Below are 27,048 nucleotides of genomic sequence, written 5' to 3'. Positions count from 1 at the left end.
TGTTTAAGTGTTGATTTGATAGGAAAAGGAAATGCTGCAGTAGTAACTATAGTGTATTATTCCCATGCAGAACGTGCATACTACTGTACTAAAGATGTGAGCCCTTAGGATATATACAGTAACTATTACCACCAGACCTTGAAAGATTATGCCGACAACAGCACTCTTGAAACCCAGTGCTAATAGTAATTAAGAGAAACACCTGATGTTTAATGTGCTAAGTGCTGCGGGTGTGCTACCAAACAGGCCCTGTTAATTGCTGATTCTCCTCAGAATAGCTCTGTTTGGAATGAGGAGTGTGGCGGTGCTCCCTGGTGGGGCCATATTTAGAGGGATAATTGGAACTGTTAGCGCACCTGTCTAGTGCCTACACTCAGTCACGTCAGACAGTCATTCCTGCTCCGGCCCCCTTCTCTCTGCAGTAGGGAGCCAGACAGACAGACAGACAGACAGACAGACAGACAGAGAGAGAGAGGGGGGCTGGGTCTGTCCAGGGTCTCAGGTGGGAGACCTGCTCAGCACAGGGAGCAGCCAGCCAGGCAGCATGTTTCAGTGAGGAGAGTCATAACTGATGATGATGATGATGATCAGGTGTCATCATTAGGAAGGGGACTTAAAGGCGATCTGGTATGGTGTTACTAACTACTTATCAACTTTCTCCCACCATTCTCTGTCTCTCTGACACCCAGACGCCCCCCTGGCACGCTCCCTGCACCACCAGCCCTCTAACACCTGCCCCCATTCCCATGGTAACCCTCCTCCCCCTCCTCAGCCCACTCCACAGGGTGACTACGTCATCCCCCACCCCGTCCATCCCTTCCACACGCCCCTGCCTTCCCACCCCCCTGGCCACGCCGTGCCCCCGCCCCCCCCTGCCCCTCTGCCTCACCTCACAGGCTCCAGTGCCCCCCAACACCTGCCCGCGGAGCACCAGGCCCTGCAGCACCACATGCCCGCACTGGGGACCTCTGTGCAGAGGCTGCACCAGCACGAGATGCTGCAGAGGATGGAGGTTCAGAGACGCAGGATGATGCAACACCCCACGTGAGTGTAGCCTCTGGCCCCGGTCCAACCTTGTCCAATGGAAGCAACACCACTGCGAGCACAGACAGTAGCATCCAATTGTCTGATTACAGGGACAATATTATGTTATTTTCCCTCTTGTGTTTCTGATAAACCTCTCTCTCTGTCTCCAGACGAGCACATGAGCGCCCCCCTCCACACCCCCACAGAATGCACCCCAACTACGGCCATGGCCACCACATCCACGTGCCCCAGACCATGTCGTCTCACCCACGCCAACCTGAGCAGAGGACTGCGTGGTCAGTACCATTTAGAGCAGTTGAGGGCCAATGCCTTGCGTGTAGGGCCAAGAGTTTTATTTTTACCGACGTATATGTGGCCTGCTGTGCACTACGGATATAGTCAGTCACTCATCTTCACTGTTGAAATGGCACCTGTGACGTCAATGTCTGAGTTGATGATGACTGTTGTTGGTCTGGTTCTCTTCTGTAGGGAGCTGGGTATCGAGGCTGGAGTGACCGTGGCGCCATATCCTTCAGGACACCTGCACCCTCACCTGCCCCACTACCACCCTCCCCCAAGACTGCACCACTTCCCCATCCCCTTCATGGTGAGTGCACGACTGGCACCCTCACTCTAAGTACACGTGCCTACGTTAGAATACATGAGAAGTATGGCTTAGATGAATGATGCTAGCCCTCTATTTATAACATCTGTTATTTCAAGGATGGTTTGTTGGGCCACATGAATAATGCATTGGCAATTATGACATTTCTCGTGCATATTCAACATAACCAGTTGCCTGAAATCAACGGATGCCCCTTTGAAAAGATGTTGAAAGTTAATGCACAATGTCCGAAAATATGAAATTGTGAGACTTCTGCGGTTATCAAAAATGCCGTTTTTGGCAATGCTAGCTTGAATTTATACCCATGTCGAGCAGTGTCAGCCGACTTAATTGATAATGCTATATCGCTATATGTGCTTCATGAACTGTAGCCTACAGAAACAAATGACTGTACTCCACTGAAGTGAACATATTTCTATGGAATTGTTTTGCCTCCTTCCTCACAGCACACTGGCATGTCTGAAGTAACCTACCCGCACATTCGCTACATCTCATCCAGAATGACTGGATTTGGACGAACTTATGAGGTGACACTTGATTAGTAAAGAGCTAGTAACTAGTGCCTGGAGTTTTTTCTGCTCAGGTCAGGTGGTGAGGAAACACTCCTGGTCCTGGTAATTAGTTATGAAGGAGCTGAGAGCGTGTTATGGCTGTGGATAATGAGATGTGGAACTGAGTTGGCACAGTCTCATGTTGGGTTGTTTTCCTGCCCTTTTCCTCAGGATCTGCTGCATTTAGAGGAGAGATTGGGGACTGTGAACCGAGGGGCCTCTCAGGGAACCATAGAGAGGTGCACTTACCCACACAAGTACAAAAAGGTGAGAGCACTCCTATGAAAGTGTGTGTGTGTTTCAGAACATATCCTATGTAATGTAGTTTGCTGTGATGTATTTTGTGCATGTCTGCACAAGATTTTATTCTGGGACAGAGTGCACACTCGGTGGTTATTTTGTGCTCCTTTCAAAATATGAATGTATTGCTATCGTTAAGTCAGATGCTGTAGAAACTAGAAGGTGTCCCTTTCAGCCAATGTTTCAGCCTTAGAAAACATTGTAGGGAAAGATTCCATCTAGTTTTCCAAATGTATTTAAATAAGTAACCTAATAACCTGCTGCCCAATACAGAAGGTGTTGGAGACTGAGCGAGACATTGACGAACAGTTAACCCCTGAAGCATGGGCAACTATTGGGAAAAATATGCACGCAACCTCAGACTCGGTGAGAGAAAAAATGAACAAATTCAATTTGGAAACATGTCTCTGCTCATTTATAGTTGTTAATGGTAGTAGTGTTGGGGCCAAGGGGATTCGGCAGTAGAAACATTTTAGAGATTTTTGGGAATATTTATTTAAATATATTTTTTAAAATCCATATTATCTTGATCATAGGGATGACATGTTTTGTAGCCAGGACAAAATGACCATTCTCTCTGTCCTCATAGGGATATGTGTTCACCCTCATAATGCCTGTACTGTATACAGTAAGCCCTCTATCAGTCATAAAGGATAGTTTATTCGCAAGTTGGGTCTGTACCTGTAATGTTTACAGCCTGTGAACCCTAAATACATTTATCGTGTTTGACGGTAACCCTCATAGAATGGTCTCAGCCTTCCCTGTTTAATACGTCTTTATAATGTGAATAAGAGTGGTCTTTTTTTGAACTTTGTTTTTGGTGTTGTGTATCTATAATGGTGTTTTCCAATGTTTCCATTAACAGAGAAAGCTGCATGGTAAGCAAGAAGAAGATGAGGGGGCGGACGAAGACACAGAGGAGAAATGCACCATCTGTCTGTCAATACTGGAGGAAGGGGAGGACGTCAGGTACAGTTACACTGTAGCGTGTGTTTTAATGCGGGGCTGTTTTTGTGTGAGAACGAACACTCCTTTCCCACATTTCTCTTCATATGCCGTGGAGATTTTCTCAACACCCAAATATAGTAATCAGCAGAAAAGCCAATCCTTTGAGTGTCTGAAAATGACTGGTCTCAGAGGACATTTCTGGAGCTCAACATATGTGCTCATGTGATCAAGTGAGTTTCTGCCCTCTGTTGGTGTAATGTAAGAACTGTAATATGTGAATGTTAAGTTTCTATTTTTCAACAAACCAAATTAAACTAATTGTGTTCATTGTCATTTAATTCCTTATTCATTCCATTGTCATTTCATTCATTATGAAGATGAAATTCAAAGTCTATGTCTAACAATATATTCTCTCTTCCACAGACGCCTACCTTGTATGCATCTCTTCCATCAACTGTGTGTGGACCAATGGCTCCTCACCAATAAGAAGTGCCCCATCTGCAGAGTGGACATCGAGGCGCAGTTGTCTGCCGTTGAGAGTTGATGCTGTTTTTCTAACAACTCTTTGTTGGAATTTTCTTTTATTGTTGTTTATTGTTTGAATTTTTCTTCAGTACTGCAGTCAACCAAAGAGGGCATGAATTACCTGCGCAGATCCACTATGAGAAAATAAAAACATCAGGCTAAAGAAGCGTTGAGCCTAGAGTGCCAGCTATCTATCACACAGTACAATACTGCTCGAATTGACATCTCCATTAAGGATTTAAAATGTTATTGTATTTATAAAGCTTTTATGTAGCTTTTGATTGTTTCCTCGTGTCATTTTTTTTTTTTTTTTGCATGGCTCCTCGCAATGCATTTCTTTGCACATATATTGTGGGCTTCTCATGGCCTAACAACTTGCAGGTGAGGATAGCTGCTCTAGTAAAGAAGCATTTCTATATACCTATGCCTTGCTTTACTGGAGTAGAATGTCAACCTCCATTTAAAAACATTGCAGGACTCATTTTACCAATCATTGTATTGATTAGTTTATGTTTAGACAATGTGGTTTGCTAGTGGAAGACGTTTCTAAGAAGGTAAATCAAGACATTCCTTAATTAGGAAAATATCATGTTAAACTGATCAGCTGCTGTATTTGTGTTCACCCAGTATTTCTAGAGTGGGAATAAACTCAAACTTCACCTCACCTCCCAGAAAATGCACATGTGTGTCTTACACCTCCCCTACACCACCTTGATTTGACTAAACACCATTCACACGTCATCTAATGTATTTTAGAGAAAAAGAAAATGAATGTCACATCTGTTCTTGACTGTTCTTTTTCAATGGAATGATTGTTGAGGTCTGCTGAGGATACAGTCTGTTCTGTTTGGATTTCTCCCTCAGACAGGCCCCAGATGGAAAACGGGGTTCTATAAGGGGATCTCAGGCCCACAGATGCAACCAGTTTCACATGAGCCTGCAACCTGGGGATATCTGTTGTTTGGAACTGGGAATGGCATTGGTTTATCCTTGCTTTTTGTTTATCCCCGTTTCTTTTTTCAGAGGGAAATACACAGCGCTCAGCTCAGAATAATAAATAAGTAGCTGATTATTCTTACAACCCAGATCATTGTTCTTACCCACACTCCCTCTCTCTCTCTCTCTCTCTCTCTGTAGCTGTGCAGCAGCAATCTCTCTTTGCTGCCATTGAAAAGATAACACTAATATTATTCTCGACTTGCTAACTTGCATATACTTGCACAAGAGAGAACAGACAGGAGTGTTGTAAAGAGAGTGCGCTGAGGCCATGTATTTCCACTCTGATTGCTGAGTTTTGGAGAAAAAATAATACTTTTGAATGGAGTGTTGGAATGCAGTACTTATGGCAGGTATCCATGCATTCATAGACTTAATGGCACCAGGATGATATTCCATGGGATTTATATTAGTTTAAAAATAATATTAATAAAGTTAGAACTCTTTCCTGTGTCCGTTTATTTGTGTCTTACCATTCACCTATGCATGTTGGTCCATATTTCACAACTGCACGTTGAGGGATCTACTATCAACAAAAAATATTGGTAACATTTGGTGTTCACACCCCTTGACTTTTTCCAAATGTTGTGTTCCAGCTTGAATTTAAAATGGATTACATTTGGATTTTTTGTCAGTGGCCTATACTCAATGCCCCATAATGTTAATAAAGTGGAATTCATTTTTTATTTTTACTCATTAAAAATGAAAAGCTGAAATGTTATGAGTCAATAAGTATTCAACCTTTTTGTTATGACAAGCCTCAAGTTCAGGAGTGAAAATGTGCTTAAGTCACAAGTTGCATGGACTCCGTGTGCAATAATAGGGTTTAATGTGACTTTTGAATGACTACCTCATCTCTGTACCCCACACATACAATTATCTGTAAGGTCCCTCATTTAAGCAGTGCATTTCAAACACAAATTCAAACCACAAAAAGCAGGGAGGTTTTCCAATGCCTCGCTAAGAAGGGCTCCTATTGGTAGATTAAAAAAATAAGAAAGAGCAGACATTGAATATCCCATTGAGCATGGGGAAGATATTAATTCCACTTTGGGTGATGTATCAATACACCTAGTCACTACAGAGATACAGGCGTCCTACCTAACTTAGTTCCAGGAGAGTAAGGAAACCGCTCATGGATTTCACCATGAGACCTATGGTGACTAAAAAAGTTACAGGGTTTAATGGCTGTGATAGGAGAAAACTGAGGATGGATCAAGAATGTAGTTACTCCACAATACTAACCTAATTGACAGAGTGAAAAGGAAGACTGTACAGAATAAAAAAATATTCCAATACAACACATTACTGAGTACCACTCCACATAGTGGTGGCTGAGTTATGTTATGGGTATGCTTGTAATCGTTAAGGAATGGGGAGTTTTTCAGGATAAAAAAAGAATTGGAATGAAGCTAAGCACGGGCAATATCCTACAGGAAAGCCTCATTCAGTCTGCTTTCCACCAGACACTGGGAGATTAATTCACCTTTCAGCAGGACAATAACCTTAAACACAGTTGCTTACAAAGAAGACGGTACATGTTCCTGATTGGCCAAGTCACAGATTTGACTTTATTCTGCTTGAATATGGCAAGATTTGAAAATGGTTTTCTATCATTGATCAACAACCAATTTGATAAAGCTTGAAGAATTTATTTTTAAAATATGGGCAAATATTGTATAATCCAGTTGTGCAAAGCTCCTAGAGACTCACCTAGTATTACTCCGTAAAGGCTGCCAAATGTGATTGTAACATGTATTGACAGGGTGTGAATACTAATGTAAATTAGATGTTTATGTATTTAATTGACAAAAAACGAGCAAAAAATATATGAAAACATGTTTTCTGTAGAAAAAAATGATCTATTTAATCCATTTGGAATTTAGGCTGTAACACAACAAAATGTGGAGTAAGTCAAGGGGTATGAATGCTTTTTGAAGGCACTGTAGATGTGATATAGCAGTACTAAAAATGCCTATTCAGCTCCTGCGTATAAACTGTTTATTATCTGTAGTCCTTATGGCGAATCATCAAGTAAAGATTAACTGATGTATCCATCCATGTAACCAATAAGCCTGCAGCAAGTATAAATAAAAACCTATTTTATGCATTCTATGTAGATTTTATGAATATTCCCCTTACTTATTACTACTCATCAATCAGTGAAGACCAAGTGTAGTGTTTAGCCAAGAGTAGCCAATATTAGCATTTTGGTCAATTCATAAAATATATGTTATTTTGGCCAAGTGGATATATCAGCAATATATAAATGTATGAAGATTTTACACTATTGTGGAGAGATGTACTGCTTGGATTCTTTACCAATGATAGAAATGTTTAAACAATTTTATGTAATTAATTTAATTATTATTTTGGCCAAATTTCATATTCACAAATATTCATTTACAAACAAAACACCACATTTTCTTACCTTACAAAAATTAATTGTACTATATTTTAAGACAATTAAATACTCTACTAACAAAAAAGCTGTTAGAATTATAAGTGTATGTATGTCCCTTAAGGTCCTTGTGTAATGTGATATTGTACCCCCTAGCCCAATTGTCCTTTGTATCTTATTTATGTATACTTGTGTTCCCCCATGTACTTTTTGTATTGATTTGTTGTTGAAAAAAAAGAAAAGAAATTAGATCCGTTCTGATTGTGTGACGTCATTCGTGATTTCTCTTTGGCAACCAATGAAAGAGGTGCATTCTATGAAGCGGTATCCAATTAGAATCAACAGAGCGGTATTTGAATGACTGTGGAATTGTTCGTTGAGACGTGTTTACTTGGGCATTGTGTCTGTGGAGATAGCGAGCAAATAACAGAACTAAAAGCGGAGTTTTGCTTATTATAGCTGGCTATCTAACTGCCTTGTTTTTAACAAAGCGTAAAGATGTCGTCATTGGAAGTTCGTGCTGCGGTGAGTTTTTACAATATGGACAAGCTAATGTGTTTTTGTGTGCATGTTACTCACAGCTAACGTTACTTGCGCTTGTAATAATAAGTAATACGACTTCGTAGTTGTCTGCTTTCAGCTTGCTCTTTTTAGTTTAGCTAGCCAATTTGTTATCTAGTAGGTAAGCAACTAAAATGCCAAATTGTCAATAACTGACCACCTTAGTAGTCGGCAGTTTCTTTGTTAGCTAGCAAGCGATGCATAACTTGTATTAGTTATATTTTGTGTTCACATGGTTGGTTTGACGGGTCATGTTGTCTTAAACAGTTATGGAACGCAGACAACCCAGCACTAATGGGAAAAGCAAACGCAGCTGGAGCAAGAAGGGCTGTGCTTGGAGAGCTGTCTAACTTTCCCAATGCCAGCAAAGCGGTGCCGTCCAAGGTATGTTGTCATACACGGCATTATTTGGTCCATTGTCTGATTTCACTTGCTACTCGCCCAGATCGTCCTCAAATATGCCTCTCTAAACTCTCTACAGAAGACTGTTGCTGCTGCTAAGGCTTCAACCAAACAATCTATGAACCAAAAAGACCAGCCAGTAGCTGTTCGGACTAAACGTTCCCCAGTTCCTCAGCCTGAAGAGTATGCTAACGTGTCCATGAAAGAAGAGGAATTGTGTCAGGCGTTCTCAGTAGCTCTACTTGCTGTAGAAGACATTGATGAAGGGGATTCAGACATGCCACAACTGTGCTCTGAATATATAAAGGATATCTATGGATATTTGCAGTGCCTTGAGGTAACTTGTGCTTTCTCTCTAGGATAACATGGTGCTGACTCGTTAAATATTTTGTACTGGTTTATCTTGAGGTCGTCCTTTCTCAACAGACCCAGCAGTCTGTCCGGCCCAAGTACATGGATGGCTATGAGATCAATGGACGAATGCGCGCTCTCCTGATTGACTGGCTGATTCAGGTGCATTCCAGGTTCCAGCTACTGCAGGAGACTCTGTATTTGACTGTGGCCATCCTGGATCGCTTTCTTCAGGTAAGCCTTGTTTTAAAAAAAAAATACATAAAAAAATGTGTGTATTCTTGTTTACTTTTTCTAACCCCTCTCTTATCAAGGTGCAAACTATCGGCCGCAAGAAGCTCCAGCTGGTTGGCGTGACTGCCATGTTGTTGGCATCCAAGTATGAAGAGATGTATTCCCCGGAGATTGGTGATTTCGTTTACATCACAGACAATGCATTCACCAAGGCCCATATTCGTGAGATGGAACAGATGATTCTGCAGAGTCTGAACTTTGAGCTTGGACGGCCTCTACCCCTACACTTCCTCAGGAGAGCCTCCAAGGCTGGCAATGTAGGTTGTTCAATGACATGCATGTTTGCATAGTTTCTTTACTGGTGTAGTTATTAAAATTACCTATTGAGGTCAAAAAGCAATCAACAACTGATGCGTTACCAGAAGGTTACAGTATTACTTGCATGCGATGGCTTAACCAGTGGTTGTCTTTTCAGGCTGATGTTGAGAAGCACACACTAGCCAAATACCTCATGGAACTGACCCTCCTTGACTATGACATGGTGCACTACCATCCTTCTGAGATTGCTGCTGCAGCCTTGTGCCTCTCCCAGCTGCTGCTTGATGAGCTCAACTGGGTGAGCTGCTGTCTCCTGGAAATTATTTGGATGTTTATGGGATGTGTCCACTGAAATTATCATAGATTATGTTCAAACAGATTTGGTGCTAGCAACAGGTATGTATGGTTAATGTACTATTGGTTATGCTTCTTTTGCAGACTCTAACACAGGAGCATTACTCTACCTATAATGAGAACCACCTCAAGCCAATCATGCAGCACATAGCCAAAAATGTTGTCTCTGTCACTGAAGGGCGAACAAAGCTTCAGGTAAGTTGTCTGACCTTGACTTTGCTCTAGTGATTTTAATCTTACACCATTGGATTTGGTTAATATGATACATGCCAGATCTTGGAAAGAACCTGAACCATTGACTAACTTGTGTTCCAGGCTGTCAAGAACAAGTATGCAAGCAGCAGGCTAATGAGGATCAGCCTCATCCCTCAGCTGAAGTCTGCTGTTGTAAATGACATGGCTGCTGCTCTGCTCCCAGAACATAAACCCTGATGTGTGACTAGACTGATTCTTAATCTGCTGCACTTTATTTTTTAACTTGTTTTTTGTCTTTAAGTATCTATCGTGAGATGGCCTTTTTAGACTGCTGCTTTTAAGTACATGTAAATATTTAAATTTGTACAAATAAACGTTTTGAACCATCTTAAACATCACCTGTAGTCAAAGTACTAACTCACTCCAAATGTGAACAGGAGTATAATGCATTTTATACACAACTAATAGTTGTGCTACAGTAACATTATGGGCCAGCCATTTCATTAAGACATGTAATTTTACCTTGAAATTAAGTACAGTATAATGGTCAAGTTTATTGGCATGTACTGCGTGTTGACTTTTCTGTAGGGTTTTACAGCCCTGTGTTCCTGAACAAACGGCATGTAGTCTCGCCAATGCTTATTGACCAACTGGTTAAGTTGGCAAAGCTACAAACACCTAGGCCCAAGCTATGGGTAATTAGTAAGGAAAGTAGTATTTCCTGTCCAGCTAGGGCAGGATGGTAAAGAGGCCGGGTTGAGTGTTTATGCAAAAATCACGTCTTTAATTACATGAAATGCAGAGTTAGTACATGCTTTAATTTGCCATAATGCACAAATGTATTTTCCACCATACAGGACCACAATTACCTATGCCTGTAAAAAAGATTCCAATGTTTTAGGGCTCTATTCAATCCATAGTGCTGCAGCTCTTAGACAACATTCATGGTAAACGCTTCATGACGGCTCAATTGGAAATTAACACAGCTCTTCCACGCTACTTCGGTGATATGGCTTGAATCCAGCCCTTAATGAGTGATTTCATAAATGGAGAACGCAAAGCTGTGAAACATGATCAATGGAATTCATCTTTTACTTTCACCTGAAAGAACACTCCATAGTCTGACCCATACTGTGCACTAAAATCTACATAAAAAGCACAATTAACAGGACTTCATTCCTAAATGTGAAGATGTACATACAGTATACCTAAAATTTTATAACAGGCATTTTAGAGCCATGTAAAATTATTCTCCAGTAACAAGGCCCATCTAGTTTGGCAACCTTTAAAAATCTCTTAGCTGTGGCAGGAGTGATCAGTCTGTCCCAAGTTAATACCTGTAGCTACTGATAAAGTGCTTACAAACCAGACAATACACTACAGTGTGGCCCAAGAGTTCTAGGGATATCACTTGCATTTTGGAAATAAGAGCAGGGGATTCCTGAAGCTGTACCTATTGAAAGTTACACTGCATTTCCTTTTCCCACAAGTGATTGCATCTGTTTAGCTGACCATTAACAATTGGCATTGTTTTGAGCACTTGGTTATCAAACCCATTTGATTGTTTTTATGGTGAAATGCATTGCCGAAGTTTATAAAATCACAGTGCAATGAACTATTAATGTCCATTTGTAAATGTCTTGTCAACATATTTTGTTTATAGCCAATACATCTAAATTCCGCTTAGCAGCACAAATCCCCTTTAAACAATTATCTGAAACAGTGGCTTCTTGGAAACAACCCATAATTCATGTTAAAACCCTTTCATTTCCAAAATGAGAAATATGAAAAATGTAGTTACAACCTGGTTCCACATATCATGCATATAATTTATATGCATCCAAAATATCACCTTATAACCATAGCGAAGTGAAAAAGGGAGGGAGAATGTAGAAAGCTATATAAATACAATAAATATTTGTTCAGTGCTCACAGGGATTGTGTAGCAATTTGTCCTCTGATCCTCATAAAAATAGAACTTCATTGCAAGCATGACACTCGTCTGTCCAGAATAACAGGAAGTTACATCCAGAAGAAGGCTACAATGCAGGAGTGGTGAAAAAAATGTCAGTTTCTCTCTTCTCTCATAAAATCTCTGTTTTGTAGCTCTATCTTCTCCAGTCAGTAGAGCTGTGTACTTCTCTTCTGGTGATTGACAGTCAGCTGTTATTCATGCAGCTCCTAGATCTTGCTGACGTAGTTGTTGGGGAACAGGCCTTGCTTTGCCCGTAGCCTCCCCGTCCACCAGCCAGACGCATCTGATCAAGAAGAAGGACCAAAGTGTTACATTTTTAAGTGTGAAAGAGTTCAAATGCAAATGTTTTATGCACCCCGCACCAACCAAAAACCAATCATTTTCCCTTTGTGCGATGTTGTGAATTCTGCCTCCTGTGTATTTACCTTCCTTGATGATGTCGATGATGTCATCTGCATTGAAGCTGAGCTCATCTGTGTCCTGAGCATCATAGGCATAAAGGGCTTTGCACTGGGGCACCTGGGGCTTGGGTTTGGGGGCAGGTTTGGGTCGCCCCCCCCCTGGGGGTGGTCTACTGACCGACTGTCTTTGAACACTGAGGAATAAAGAAAAAGACAACAGGAGCGAGCCTTAGTTATCAAAGAAAAGAAAGTCTCCTATCCTTCATTAATGTGACACTATTCTACTGGCTGACTAGAACACTACAGTCAGTCATTAGGAAAGCTGGTGATTGTGTGGCTTTAGCAAAGGATGTGAAGTTATCGATATTGGAATGAAAGGACATACCATGTGAGTTTGTGTGGTAGTTATTATTGGATTGGTTTGTGCTTACTCCATTGTTTCTTTCAAAGACACCTGACTAAATAGAATTGGATATGCACAGTTTCACCACAAGATGGCGAGCCATCCCATAGATTCGTCTCGGTACAACTATGTACAACACTATTGATGCCTTTCCATTTAGGATTTACCCCAGTGTTTTACCCAGAAGGCTCAGACTTTTCTGTTTCCATTTACGTGGGCTGGCACCTGTGTCTCACCTGCTCTGCATGGGAGCCAAGGCAAGGCCCTGGGTACTTTTCAGCTGGTACTTACAGTAGATAACAATGGCTAACAGTGAATTTTAACACCTTCTCGTAAAGCAACAGTTTTGAAAGATGCAGAGATGGTTGATTATGCGCACCACAAGTCTTTAGTGTCCTACTAAAGACTAGTTATTGTGGAAACACAATAACACTAGAGCTCACATTAGCGTAAAACACTGGTAACCCCATGGTGTGGGGGTAAGTCTCATTGGAAATCACCACATGGTATTATGGAGCGTAAAACACTGGAAAGTTGTTTGTAAATACAGTGAATTAACTTGAGAAGGCTAGAGATGAAAAAACACACAACCCCTTCATGAAGTCAACCAATAAGCAATCTATCACACCAAAGGAATCACCAATAAAAAAGTAATATCTTGCTTCCCCAAGATATGTATCCAGGATATCTCAAAACCATTGAGATGTGCCCAATGGAGGTTTTCCATGTTAACTAACACCAAACCCAATTTTGGGAGAAAAAAGTAAGCCCAGTAATTTGCAAGCAGTGGGATTTAGCAATATAATATGACAATAGATTCCATGACAATAGATTCCATATCAGGAATCCATATCATGCCTTTGAAGGTATAATTCTGGAGCAAAATAACTCTTCAACAACAGAATGATTGACAGCATGTTACTGGGCTCAGACTTTTTCCAGTAGTTTCATCCAATCAGATGATAGGGTTTGCCTTCTTCTGATTCAACATTAGCTGTAAGAGAGCTGTCTACAAGCAAGAAGGTGAGCATCTAGCTACAGGAGAGCCAGAGATATGCACATCATGCCAGTGAGCTGCACCTGGCTTGGCTAAGGCAACCATCACCCAACACACCGCAAACACTGACTCACATTCCTCCATTCGAAGCTGTCCGGGCGCCTCCATTACTATAAAGGAATACATCAACCATGTTAGTGTGTGTGAGTGTGAGTGAGTGAGTGAGTGAGTGAGTGAGTGAGTGAGTGAGTGAGTGAGTGAGTGAGTGAGTGAGTGAGTGAGTGAGTGAGTGAGTGAGTGAGTGAGTGTGTGTGTGTGTGTGTGTGTGTGTGTGTGTGTGTGTGTGTGTGTGTGTGAAGGACACTGCACCATACTCATCATCAGTATTTACATGTTTATGTAAGAGCAAACATATCTGTATCGTAAGTCATTATAGTTATCAGTCCTTAGGGCTGTGGATTGGGATGTAATCAGGGCTGTTGGTGCCAGTACTCACCCTGCCGCCCCCTGGTCAGGGACCTTCAGACAGTCCAGGTTTGGCTGGTTGGGCTTAGGATGGTTGCTGCCTCTCTCCTTCATAATGACGTTGTTGGGCAGGAAGGGGCGGGACCCATTGCCTGTTGACGGAGGCCTCTGATTGGAATGCTGTGAGGCGTTCCTCTGATTGGCTATGTGGTTGGTGTTTTTCGGACCACCATTCTGATGGGCAACTGTGACAAAGAGGACGATGGTTGTCATCAAGTGTTGCTAACTGCTTTATTATGTACAGGGGTGAGGGCCTAAATCAGCTAATGATTATTCTACCTGGAGGCCCAGGGGGAGCCCGTGTGGGAGTGTTCAGATGGGTTCTGGACACGCTGGAGCGACTCTGAGTGAAGCTCTTCTTGGTGGGACCTACAAAGGGGACTCTAAGTCAGTAAACAGCATGTTTCAGACAACACTAAGAAAACACCATGTCGATTGAATCCTGATGTGGAGGGATGGTACACACTACTCCTGTAATACTCACGTGTGTTCTTGGGCAGACCGGCTCCAATGCTGACCTGCAGCGTCTTACTGGAGGGCTTTGTGACAGCCACGTCCCCCTGGCCCTGGACAAACATCACCTGTCTGGAGCCGCCTCCACTCAGGAAACCCCAGTTCTCCTTCTTCAGCTTCAGCTCCAGTCTGAGAGACAGAGCAGAGAGCATCTCCCTTACAACCACTGACTCAAACCATCCACTGGAAACTGCCAGAGAAATTACATCCGTTATCTCAGTACCAAATCAAAAGCAGTATTTCCAGAACAACCCCAGAGTATTGTAAATAATGTTGACCAAAGCTTTGTCTACTTCCACTCCACCCATATATCGCACTGTCTGTTTAAAGGCATGTTTGTGTTTACAGTACGTACGTGGTGCCAAACTTGAGCGGCAGCTTCCTCTGGGTCCTCTCCTCGAACCTGCGGGCCAGCAGGCTGATGAACTCGGTCTTAAAAGTGCACTCCAGCAGGCTGTCATACTCCTGCTCATGCAGGATCAGCAGGTCGTCCTGCATCGTGCTGAGGAACAGGGACAGACCAATCAGTTGGGACTGGGAAGCAACTTTGTGACATGCACTGTAATGTGACAGATATTAAGTTTAATCAAGTTTGATTTGAAGTTTGAACTGATATGTTGGAGGAGAGTGATTGTGAATTCGACATTCGATTCTATTGTCACAAAACATAGTACATCTGCATGTAAACGCCAAACGCTCCAGATGAATTATTTTATTTTACCAGGCAGGTCAATTAAGAACAAATTCCCTCCTGAATGACGGCCATTTGTTTTGTTGAAGTCACCAGTAAAGACAAATAATACTGACAGCATCAGTCCAGAGGTCAGGTCAATTATTATGACCCACATTACTTCATGACCCACTAAGCTTGATATTTGCATATAACCAGCGAGAGGCAACGCAGCAGGTAAATAAGGAGAAAGGGAAACCTGTTCCTGCAACTCACACAGCGATGCACTGTTTCCCCCCAATGAACTAAAGTCTTCTCCAATGAGCTTTTTACAATGCCTGCTTTCCCTCCCAGCACCACCTGGTTCATATTACCCACAACCCCCCACTCAATCACACAGACTCAAAAGCCACGTCTGTGCCTCTGCAAAGTCTTCTACAATGTCATGTGCAACATTCAAACAGATAAGTACTGAACAACAAGCTATATGATAATACAAGTCCTACAGTTACACTCATAATCCAGTTGAGTGTTAAACACGGCTTTGACCAGTCAAGTGTTTTCTCTTTCTTTTGTCCTCACTGATTATATGCAAATGTAAAGCTTAGTGGGTCACAGAGTAATGTGGGTCGTAATAATTGACCTGACCTCTGGGCTGATGCTGTCCGTATTATTTGTCTTTACTGGTGACTTCAACAAAACAAAATGGCTGTCATTGTAAATAAGAATTTCTTCTTAATTGACCTGCCTGGTAAAATAAAGGCAGAATAAAATAATTACTCTGAAGCGTACTATGTAGTTGTGTTGAGAATGTATATTCAAATAGCCTTTACACAGCCGCACACACAGGAGCAGACATATACAAGAGGTTTGAATACCCCATGTGTGACATTTTAAGGAACATGGGGACTTGAGTGATCGTACTTCCAGACTTCGTAGCTTTTACATTTCTGCAGATAGCTGTAGCTTAACATGTTGGGTTTCTGTGAGCTGACAGAACAATCTCATGTGTAATGGGGGGCTGATTCCTGAGCTGTTTATCAAGTTTCTTATTGAGACTCAGTGAGTAGTATCTTTTGTACTTGGAAATACAGAAACCCAGATACCATGAATGTACAACCGTTTGGATGACATCACTGACAAGAACAATAGTCTCTATGTACAGTACATTGTGCATCTATTTGTGACCGCTGGTGAATTGTGTTGCACTTTGTGGTCCTTCTGTAGCTCAGTTGGTAGAGCATGGCGCTTGTAACGCCAGGGTAGTGGGTTCGATCCCCGGGACCACCCATACGTAGAATGTATGCACACATGACTGTAAGTCGCTTTGGATAAAAGCGTCTGCTAAAAATGGCATATATATATATAAAAATGGCATATATATATATATACTTTAACTAGCTGGCTTTGCGAGGCCTTGAGTCTGCTGGTCCTGTGTTTTCTTACTGCCTAAGGGGAATAAACACTAAACAGTAAGTATGGGGCTAGGCAGACCCTGCCAGCATCTCCTGGCGCCTAGGACCTGGGTCATAATACCTGAGAGACACAGCCAGAATCTTCTCCACATCAATCCGCCTCTTCAGTACCTCGGTCACCTGACCTTTCTCAGGGCCCTGCTTCACCTTTTCTCTCCCAATCAGGTACATACACTTCGGGGTCAGGATCAAGTCTCTCTTAATGCCCTGGAAACACATATGGAAAGAGAGGAGACAAATGGTCATTGGACTAACAATATCAGAAACAAACAAACAGAGAATTCTGCTGCTCAAGACACGCACTTTGAAGCGACGGTCGTATTTTGTGACTTTGTCAGCGAAGTCAATCTTTTCCCTCTTGGCCAGGAACTGTCGTAGCTCAGGCCTGTCGTCCATACCCAGGTAGTCCCCTACAAAGTTCCTGTTGAGGCTGTGTCTCCTCCGATCCTTCCTGTTCACCAGCAGGTCAGAGGCTGGGGACAGACACACAGGGACAGGCAGTCAGACAAGGATGCATACATACAGTCTCAATTCAGTTCATTTTCAGAAGCATTAGACCAGAACCTTGATACTAGTTGACATCTAAGTTTTAATATTAGTCATGACGATTAGGCTATTTAGTTATTTTCAAAACATGATTGTCACTCACCTTCCTCCCTCATCTGAACGTACTTCTTGCGGGCCACATACTTGCGCCAGGCTTTCTGGATGGCCCTGGCGTGGCTGTCAAACTTACGTTCCCTTGTCTCCTCCAACAGGAAGAGCTGTAGAAAGAGGCACAGATATGAAAACATTTATACCTGAACAACCTGTGAGAGCAAAACATACTGGGCATACCTCAGTGTAGACACACCCAAATACAATGACAGGGATGACTGTACAGACATATTGTTAATGCCTGAAGAAATCTGAATATACAAACATTCCAAGTTCCAAGTTGTCAGGTTTTTTCAGATTCCATGCCTAATACGCTATTTTCTCCAATGTCCAGGCTCATGCGCACAGATAGTAACAGTACTATGGGTGGGTGGGCCATCAAGTCCTAAGCCCACCCTGGCTCAGCTACCTCCCTCTCATTTCCTAATGGCCCCCCAGACACCCAGCATCAAATCTCCCCACCCCTGTCCTAGACTAAATATCATGCCCACTCACACATGCCCAATGCAGCCCTGGCACTGCCACACCCCTGCCACAGGCCACATAGACTCGGTCATGTCCTATCACTTTACATCAAATTACCCTTTAGTTACTAAACACATTCAAACTAGATCTGAATGTCAAATCAAATCCAAGTTTATTGGTCACATGCACACGCTCCTCAACGCTCATTAACAATTTGGTAAATAACAATATCGATCAAAATGTTAAGTTGAAGATTTGTTTTAAATAAAAACAAGTATGAGTAGTAAGTTCACAATAGAACAAAAAGTATGATTGATTTAACTAAATTAATGTTTATACATGTTAAAATAAAATGGGGGAAAAATCAATAGTGAGGATAAGAATGACCATGAAAGGAAGGAGATGACTGTTAAAGAGACTGTGGAGCCAGTGTTTAATCTGGGCTGGGAGTGTGTTTAATCTGGGCTGGGAGTGTGTTTAATCTGGGCTGGGAGTGTGTTTAATCTGGGCTGGGAGTGTGTTTAATCTGGGCTGGGAGTGTGTTTAATTTGGGCTGGGAGTGTGTTTAATCTGGGCTGGGAGTGTGTTTAATCTGGGCTGGGAGTGTGTTTAATCTGGGCTGGGAGTGTGTTTAATCTGGGCTGGGAGTGTGTTTAATTTGGGCTGGGAGTGTGTTTAATTTGGGCTGGGAGTGTGTTTAATCTGGGCTGGGAGTGTGTTTAATCTGGGCTGGGAGTGTGTTTAATCTGGGCTGGGAGTGTGTTTAATTTGGGCTGGGAGTGTGTTTAATTTGGGCTGGGAGTGTGTTTAATCTGGGCTGGGAGTGTGTTTAATCTGGGCTGGGAGTGTGTTTAATCTGGGCTGGGAGTGTGTTTAATCTGGGCTGGGAGTGTGTTTAAGCCATCCAGACCTTTAATTCTGAGCAGCATCTGACAGTGTCACACCTCTGACAGACAGTGTCTCACAGGGCTAACAATTAGCACCTTGTGAGACAGTCTACTCTGAAGAGAGAGTGATTCTACTCTTGGCCTGGACTCAAACTATGTCATCTAATAGCATGAAGAGAAAAAAAATGCTTTAGCCATGTACTAATGACTTTGTGTCAGCGTCTTATCAGAGGGAGGTTTGTTTTGAGAAGCCTGGCAGCTGGGTAATCGCAGGGTCCGCCCCTGTGTGATATTTGTGTTTCATAAGCACACCTCAGTCGCATGGGCTCAGGAGGGCAATGTTGGAGAAGGGGGGGATGGGAACTTGGCAGTCTGCTGCTGGAATCACACAAGGCCTGATTCAGGACTATGTAATGTATCTTCATGTATGTGTGTACAGATGTCAATAAGTGATCTCACGGGCTAGCCACAAGCACAGCTTTCATTGGAGCAGTGGGAAAAAGTGTAGTTACGGTGGAAAAAACACCCTCCAATGTCCCACCACCTCCTTGACTATAGCCTCGCACTGGAGTATGAGTTCAAGTGTAGTGTTGACTCAACAGCTCTGACAGGGGCACCAGAGCCGGGTCTAACCCCCTCCTTCCTGTTCCCCAATCACAGATATACTGACATGTTTCTGAATACTACAGCCTTTTATGGTGTTCAGTCTAAAAACGATTGAGTCTTGGATTTCTCTCCCTGACAACAGAATTATTGCATGCCAACGCACATGTCAACAACACCATGGCAACCTGTAGCCTATGAGAGATCTAATTCTACGCCTGTTCTAACCTGTTAGAAGAACGTTAGGTAGGTGGCATTTTCATTGGACAAAGGCAGGTTGGTGGTACAGGGGCGGTCACAGAGGTGTGGTCTAAATGTATGTAGGCAGGTCAGAGAGGGGTGGTCTTACCGACTCAGGTGCTTTGATGAAGACCTTTGTGCGTCCAAGCTGGAACTGGTCCTGGTCCATGTTGACTGCACGTAGGAGATGAAGAACACCCTGCTTCTCATCTCCACGCCATGTAGGCCACGACTCCTTAGTCAGGATGGCATACCTGAGGAACATAATGAGGGAGAGAGAAAGATAATTAGATGAAGACAAAGAGGAGAGAGGGAGATTGAGAGAGAAATCCACAACCAAACCCTCGTTTTGAATTGTGGACATGTTGTTGAAGCATTTGTGAGGGATTAAGCGTATGAGCAATGTAAGGCAGGTGTACAGGAGCGGTATACTATTGCTATCTCTGTCCTATATGATGCAATGGAGATGAAAGAGGTCTGAGGGGCATGAAGAAAATACATTCACCACAAGTCTAACAATACAATAACCAAACTCTAAACTCAGCCGTGCTTTTTCATAATGACTCTTATACAGTATGTGTATGATACAGTAAAGCCTACAACAGAAGCCCTGAGCTCTCCCTGTGTTCTATAGCAGTGGTTCCCATCAGGAGGCTCAGCACACAGCCTGTTCCTTCGAGCCTGCCAATACGAACATTAGCAAAGTGAGCACTTCCTGATTGCCTGCAAATGCCGACCCTGTGTCCTTTTCCTGAGAGAGATGAGAGAGAGACCGCCCTACCCTATACTGCCGACTGGGATAGGAGCATACAAAACCAACCGCTGTCATTCTGGGAGGGCAGGGCAAATTGTGTCACACGAAAGTGACTCATACATATATATATTCTTAATTCCATTCCTTTACTTGTGTGTATTGGCTATATGTTGTGACATTGTTAGATATTACTTGTTAAATATGGCTGCACTGTCAGAACTAGAAGCACAACCATTTCGCTACACTCACAATAACATCTGCTAAACACGTGTGTGTGACCAATCAAATGGATTTGATATACACTGAAAGTGTAGACTTCATGCATTCCTCAATGCCACTCTTCCCCCAGAAGGAAGGGCCTTACCTGTTGAGGAACTTCCTGAAGACTCTGCGGTAGGCATAGCCAGCACGCCTCACCCTGATGTTCTCCTTCAGGCCCAGGTACTCCACTTGGTGCTTTACCCTGAGGAAGAAGAGAGAGGGGAATACAGGGTCAGTCTGGCTGGGATGTATGAAGAAGGTTGGTCAGGTGCCTCAACCAACCCTTCACCACAAAGTTATAGCAGTGAAGACGTTTATCTGTCAGCATCTACCTTCCTCCATTTCTAAGATAAATCTATATAGATCAATTGTATTTTATAAGGAACCTTACAGTTATGAGCCTGAGCCCAGCTCACTGCTGCTCACAACAGGAAGGCCATTAGGCCCAAACACAGCACCCTGCATCAGTACATCTCGTACCCAGCCAGGGAGGAAAGGGAAGGAAAAACAGAGGGAGTAAGAGTGTCTCAGAGACTTCCTTCATCACCCAGTCTTAAAAGAGGCCAGAACAGAGAAATATAGTATGATTCAACAAGCAGACCTAACAACATTGAGTTGAGTAATGGGATATCCTGCTCAATATCAATTGACAATCTCCATAATAAACTATAAATTATGTAATAAAAAACGCTTTAGTTTGACACACATCTCAAAGACTGTGTGTTTTGCAGTTCCCTGACATTTCAGTGTTCAGACACTCACCGGCTCTCCTCCCAGTCCTTGGGCTTTTTGGTCTCATTGGGTTTGATGCAGCGGATGTAGTGAGGGGTGCACTTCATCAGCGTCTGGACCAGGTCATTCGCTTGTTTCTGAACGGAGAAGGAGGAGGAAGAAGAGGAGGAGGGAGAGGATGAAGAATAGTTTGTGTTTAAAATATATCAACTGTATCTACACGTTGTTGCTGAATCACTGTTTGTACTCCAAGCTGTAGTGTTCAGGGACACAGCACTGACGCGACTGATTACAAGGTGGCATCTTTGTGCTGGAAAGATACTGATGGGTGTCAGAGAGAGAACCTGAACCCTGATTAAAACTGTCATCGCTAGAACACAGCGACGACACTAAAACAACACTGGAGTGAATGAGCTTTTCATCCCCAGACTCTGGATTTGCACCTGACAGAGAGTGATAAGGTCAGGTAGCCGCGTGGCCCATAGATACACCCATGTCACTGATGTACGGTGTACAAACACACGTCTCACAGCAGCTCAACACACCTTGATTTTACTGCCGGCTGTCGTCGGCCGGCCTTTCTTTTCGGCGTTGAGGTTATCTGGAAACAGGGCCCTGATGAAAGCTCTGTAGAGGAGAACCAGGTTGTAATAAGGACTGATAGACAACATTGGCAACGTATATAGAAGACCAGGCTAAGACTGTTCTCCACTTGAGTTTTCTTAGAAGCAGCAAACTCAGGTCTGTGGAATCTCTGCGCTGGCTGCCAGTGGCTCAGCTCACATTGTTGTTTAGCTTCAGGGAACTGAGCTGAAGTTTGAATAACTGTGGTTTTAGCTGCTCTCCTGCCAAACTGTGACTTACTTCCTCAAAAATGTGCATTTTTATTGCACTGACTGGAAAGTTATACCAGCAAATATGTTATTTTCTTTATACTCATTCCTTGTAATCATGCTACAGTCAGAATGTCCTCACTCACAACATGGTCTCTAAACCCATGATGGATGTGTGCTGGTCAGAATGTAGCACATAGTTGCCAGCATTCCAGAACCTCAAGAACAGTTCTGATCTCAACCTTTCTGTTTATCACTTGAAGTGCTCAAAGTGCTCATTTTGCAGTCCTCAAATAAACCTGTTGTAAATAACAACAAGGTTCAATTTCAAGAAATCTACTGCTTAAGGAATGACTTATTTGTTGTTGACAAACATACTAGTCAAGTAAAAACAAATACAGGGACAGTCAGGACACAGAATGTGCAAACGTTTACACACGAGGGCTACCATCTTTCCCTGCAGGAGTATTTGTCTGGTCTTAAACTTTTTAATCAAGGCCATGGGGACATAAGGGAGGATCAGTGGGCTTTGTGTGTGCAGATGGACCAGCAGCATGCTAACAATGTCCAGCTGACTATAATGATATTTTCTTTCTTCTCTGAGCAGACCTGCTGCGCTAAGGAATGAGGCTCCTTTCCCTCCACACATTGTCTGTGTGTCTATAAGTGTGTGTGTCTGTGTGTCAATAAGTGTGTGTGTCTATAAATGTGTGTGTGTGTGTGTCTATAAGTGTGTGTGTCTATAAGTGTGTGTGCGTGCGTGCGTGCGTGCGTGCGTGCGTGTGTGTCTATAAGTGTGTGTGTGGTCACGTGTCTGAATGGGGTTTGGGGGTCTTGGCATGGCCCACCGTGCAGGCCCCCCTGCAGGCTACACACAAAAGGGCTTTAGAGACTGTGGAGGCTGTTTGCACAGATGGCCACTGGCGGCACAAAGGAGGCCCAGGAACGTACAAGATGGGCAGGGGAGTCTACTCCTCAATGTGGCTCCCTAAGGAGACAGTGAGACACTCGCCAGACCTTAGAAGTCCTGAGCAAACCCCCAAGAGAGGGGAGAGCACCTCCAGCCCTGCACACACCTATTGATCTGCCTTTTCCAGCTGCACTAGTCATCTGCAAGTCTCCTTCAGATGCATCCATTCATATAGATCATAATAGAAGATGACTCATTGTGGACCTCTAAACAAAATGCTGGGCCCGGTCTCAGAAAGAACAGCTAGCTGCATATTCTCTCTAATGCTCGCATAAGTGATGAGTGACTTACATTTCGCTGCTTTGCATCAACTCGATGAGGTCACTGAAGAGGACGTCACGGTTCCTCTCACAGAAACCCTCTGCGTCGTAGGACACCTGGAGGAGAGATGTCAGAGGGTTAGTGACGATCACAGCACACAGTTAACCCATTCAGATAGCAGTTAGTACCCTCTGCTCAGTCCAGGTACCCTATCAAAATTAACTGAGAGAATGTTAAAACAAAGAATTCATTGACAAAAGAGAAACGATTGATGACAGGTTCTCTGCAAGACCACCAATGTTGCCTTTTTAAGCTTGCTTCTTAACTACAGCTATAGATCATTGGTATAACCAATATAGTCTGGGGTAGTACTGTAGGAATGTTCTAAGCCATGATGACTTAGGACCAGGACCCCTCCAAGCCATTATGACATGGTTAATTAGGACTTGTGGCATGCAGAATGTACCAGGCGGAGACACCAAACACATCTGAAGCACACAGCACAGACCATGAGAATGAAAGGGTGAGAGAAATGGAGAAAGAGTGAGAAAAGGACTGGAAAAAGATAAATAGATGACATGAGAAGAAGAAAGAGCACAACAGTGTGAAAGATAGAGACGAGAGATGAGAGGAGAGAGGGATAAGGAGAGGAGAAGAGAGGTATATTGCAGTGTTGCAGACCTTGCCAGCGTAGTGGTGGATGATGAAGCCTTGGTTCCAGCTGTTGAAGTGTTCATGGGAGTTGATGGCCACCCTCAGCTTCTGCAGCATGGTCTGGTCTGCCCCCTCGCCCACCGCGTGCATGGTGGCACACACGTCATCCAGGATACTCATGATGCCAGGGGGGTTCTGGGAGGAGAACCAAAGAGATGAGCACAGAGAATAACCTCAGCCACAACACATCAGATCTAAAACATTAACACATCCCCCATGACCATCTATGATTATAACTGACAATGCAAACTTTCTCCACACACTAGACACTCTTTCTGAATTCCACATAAATACATGTCATGTCAATGTCATGGATAGGCTAAAGTGATAAACATGGGTTACAGTGTTCGTTGTGTACTCCACCAGCTCAAAGCATAACAGTAGAGCCAATTTATAATTAGCTACCGCGTTGCATCCCAGAACATCACACACCCACACACTGAATGATGTCATCACAACACACACACACACACAGCTGCTGCCCTATCTGGCTCCACGCTGTGTCCATGGACACGGCGGCCAGTGGCCTTAACTAGGGACAGTAGTTGCAGTGTCTCTGGCTCTTTAGTTGTGGCAAAGTCACAAACAGAGAACACAGGTTTCTGTCACTAGTGTAAATTAAGCTCTGGTGAAGTTGCCAGTCACAGATGTAGCTAACTGGACTTGGTCTAAAACAGAGTAGTCAGAGACTGGACACAGACTCCCTGCTTGGCTGCCTCAGATCTCAGCTTGTTTAAGGGTCGCCCTTGTTGTGGATTTCATGGATTAAGCCTCTCAGCGGGACGGATAAATCAAATTAAGAGGCATGTCGGCACGTTTGAGGATGTTAGACTGCCGGTCATGGGAAGAGTGGGGAGGCTTCAGTGGCCCTACTGTAACTCAATTGGCGTGTTTGCTCTTATTTGGAGCATTATGATGGCAGGCATAACAAACTACAGATCTATCTAAAGCAGTTTCACAACTGTTTCATGTTATCCCATTTATATGTGACTTCAAGGTGTGCATTAAATTAATAGTGGGCACTGGGGACTCTGCTTACCAGTTTGCTCTCAATGAGATCGCAGACAATCTTATTGTTAAAGTATTCAATAGGAGTCCACCGGATGCCTTCTTGTACATACTCCTCCTAGAGAGAGAGGGGAGAGTGATTGGTCTGACGATGATTCTCTACTTAAACATGAGACAAGTAGCTTCTGCTGGTGAAAAGGTGTGAGAACAATGAGTGAAAAAAGCCCAAAACATTACCTGCTCAGCTTTAAGCGTGAGCTCAATGAAGATCTGCTGCAGTTTCTCATTCACAAAGTTGATGCAGAACTGCTCAAAGCCATTTTTCTACACAGAAAGAGATGGTGTGTTAGTGATAAACCAGAGAGGCTGTGAGAGTGAGGTCATCCGTACAGACACAGAGAGCTGGGGAACTCCTCTGGGCTTCCTGAATGGGCCATGTTTATGAGGTGAGGATATCTACCAGTCAGCCTGGCGTGGCTGGAGGAAAACATCTACACAGTACTTTACACCACAATAGACCTGGGACCTGAGACTAATGTTTTATCTAAAGAAACCCAATATATCCCATCTCAGGTCGTTTGAGCACTAACACAGGAGGTTTATTTTCTCTGTGCTTTGTTAGTAATAGGCCTGTTGTGTATTAACATAAGGACTGTGGACGGACCCAACCACTGTTTAGATAACAGTTGTATGATATCTAAACTTACAGCTTTACATTAGCTCATGTTAGGTATCAGAGGACAGGTACATCATGGTTTGAGGCTGTCGCCACGCTACGACACTGAAGCTGTCCCGTTTCATTATTTAATCAAGGCCAGTCCTTTTCAGGGGGCATCAGTGAGACCCCCAATAATGCAACCTAAACAAACATCTAATCAGATTAGAAAAGTCCATTAAAGAATGCTGTCCCAATCAAGAGATGGGACATAATCCAGACACTTTACAAAATCGGTCTGATCCTCTGTCTTTAAGCTGTGTAACTACCCAAACTTTACTATGATTACTGCGATGTAGTGACCATGTATCACCTTATGCTAAGATTTCCAAATGTAAATCACAAAACATAAAAGGGCAAATCTACAGAAAACTTACTTGGAATATTTCAAATCCATAGATATCCAACACGCCAATGTTAAACTCTTGATGAACCTTCACGATGGCTTTGTTGATGGACTGAAACAGAAAAAAAATGCTTTGTTACATTTGCCCATTTATGAAGGGAGAGGACCGGGTATTATTCTAAAGGTCAACAGGTCATGGAGAAGGAGTGTCCATTCATACCTCTACTAGGAAGTCAAAAACACGTGAGTGCAGGGCCTTGGACAGGGCGTCCCGTGTGTAACACGCCTGCTCCACATTCAGTGTCACATCGATGGACTCCATAGAACTGCCCCACTTGCTGTCCATCTTCCTGCTGGTCAACTTCTCCTTCAGCCGCTTCTGGTCAATCCCCAGCAGAAACGCAGGGAAGGCCAGGACTGTAGAGAGAGAGACGAGAGCGAATGAAGAAAGAGACATTCTACAGATGTGTGGCACACACCCTCATGAGACAAAACACCAGTACATTCTGAATATGTTGGATACAATGAAACAAAGGGTTCAACAACAAAACGGAATGCAATCAAGTCTGGTGATGACTCAATGCTCCCTCCTCCCTGCCATAGCCACAACAACTGGGTTCTCCTAGCAGAGGCCTGGGCATGCGGAGGGCCATTAGGACTCTCCTGAGAGCCCCTCCCTGCCTCATTACACTGAGTCACTTCCCCCAGAAGGAAACTGCTCTCAGTCTCTGGGTCTAACTCTGGGTCTGACGAATAGCCCCCGTTTGGGAAATGAGGGTGTGACTGACTGTACTCCATAACACAGCACAGGCCAAGTCTATCCTCAGGACCATGCTGCATCTCCTACTGTAGCTTG

At 43.3% G+C, this 27,048-nt stretch overlaps 3 protein-coding genes across 9 annotated transcripts in view; 2 read left to right on the top strand and 1 right to left on the bottom strand.

Moving 5' to 3' along the window:
• Window positions 1-5,417, top strand: part of LOC118393872 (E3 ubiquitin-protein ligase Arkadia-like) — a 40,091-nt gene extending 34,674 nt beyond the window's left edge. For 4 of the 6 annotated variants that reach the window (XM_052462279.1, XM_035787029.2, XM_052462281.1 and 1 more), the window contains exons 8-15: window positions 690-1,044; window positions 1,197-1,322; window positions 1,516-1,633; window positions 2,098-2,178; window positions 2,374-2,469; window positions 2,776-2,868; window positions 3,368-3,471; window positions 3,874-5,417. In XM_052462279.1, coding sequence (XP_052318239.1) covers window positions 690-1,044; window positions 1,197-1,322; window positions 1,516-1,633; window positions 2,098-2,178; window positions 2,374-2,469; window positions 2,776-2,868; window positions 3,368-3,471; window positions 3,874-3,994 — 1,094 coding nt within the window. In that variant the 3' untranslated portion in view covers window positions 3,995-5,417. The remainder of the gene's footprint in view (window positions 1-689; window positions 1,045-1,196; window positions 1,323-1,515; window positions 1,634-2,097; window positions 2,179-2,373; window positions 2,470-2,775; window positions 2,869-3,367; window positions 3,472-3,873) is intronic. The other 2 variants (XM_052462282.1, XM_052462283.1) reach the window with 1 other exon arrangement.
• Window positions 5,418-7,741: 2,324 nt separating this feature from the next.
• LOC118393869 (G2/mitotic-specific cyclin-B2-like) lies at window positions 7,742-10,185 on the top strand. The gene is made up of 8 exons (XM_035787027.2): window positions 7,742-7,897; window positions 8,201-8,317; window positions 8,415-8,672; window positions 8,762-8,920; window positions 9,001-9,237; window positions 9,396-9,536; window positions 9,677-9,787; window positions 9,908-10,185. The coding sequence occupies exons 1-8, from the start codon at window positions 7,871-7,873 to the stop codon at window positions 10,022-10,024; spliced, it is 1,167 nt and encodes a 388-aa protein (XP_035642920.1). The 5' UTR covers window positions 7,742-7,870; the 3' UTR covers window positions 10,025-10,185.
• Window positions 10,186-10,543: 358 nt separating this feature from the next.
• The window catches only part of LOC118393870 (unconventional myosin-Ie-like), a 53,323-nt gene continuing 36,818 nt past the window's right edge, over window positions 10,544-27,048 (bottom strand). Inside the window, exons 10-29 of one of the 2 annotated variants that reach the window (XM_052462277.1) lie at window positions 26,413-26,609; window positions 26,224-26,304; window positions 25,369-25,455; window positions 25,163-25,249; window positions 24,091-24,258; window positions 23,440-23,525; window positions 21,891-21,972; window positions 21,376-21,482; window positions 20,717-20,815; window positions 19,708-19,852; window positions 17,396-17,510; window positions 17,050-17,219; window positions 16,808-16,953; window positions 14,957-15,103; window positions 14,573-14,730; window positions 14,368-14,457; window positions 14,060-14,273; window positions 13,698-13,733; window positions 12,188-12,357; window positions 10,544-12,045 (exon numbers count right to left, since the gene is read on the bottom strand). In XM_052462277.1, the coding sequence (XP_052318237.1) occupies window positions 11,969-12,045; window positions 12,188-12,357; window positions 13,698-13,733; window positions 14,060-14,273; window positions 14,368-14,457; window positions 14,573-14,730; window positions 14,957-15,103; window positions 16,808-16,953; window positions 17,050-17,219; window positions 17,396-17,510; window positions 19,708-19,852; window positions 20,717-20,815; window positions 21,376-21,482; window positions 21,891-21,972; window positions 23,440-23,525; window positions 24,091-24,258; window positions 25,163-25,249; window positions 25,369-25,455; window positions 26,224-26,304; window positions 26,413-26,609 (2,462 nt within the window). In that variant the 3' untranslated portion in view covers window positions 10,544-11,968. The remainder of the gene's footprint in view (window positions 12,046-12,187; window positions 12,358-13,697; window positions 13,734-14,059; window positions 14,274-14,367; window positions 14,458-14,572; window positions 14,731-14,956; window positions 15,104-16,807; window positions 16,954-17,049; window positions 17,220-17,395; window positions 17,511-19,707; window positions 19,853-20,716; window positions 20,816-21,375; window positions 21,483-21,890; window positions 21,973-23,439; window positions 23,526-24,090; window positions 24,259-25,162; window positions 25,250-25,368; window positions 25,456-26,223; window positions 26,305-26,412; window positions 26,610-27,048) is intronic. The other variant, XM_052462278.1, reaches the window with a different exon arrangement.

The sequence above is a fragment of the Oncorhynchus keta genome, chromosome 14 (assembly GCF_023373465.1).
Source record: "Oncorhynchus keta strain PuntledgeMale-10-30-2019 chromosome 14, Oket_V2, whole genome shotgun sequence".
NCBI classification, from domain to species: domain Eukaryota; kingdom Metazoa; phylum Chordata; class Actinopteri; order Salmoniformes; family Salmonidae; genus Oncorhynchus; species Oncorhynchus keta.
The sequence above is the reverse complement of the archived record's forward strand: the minus strand, read 5'-3'. Positions and strand labels throughout refer to the sequence as shown.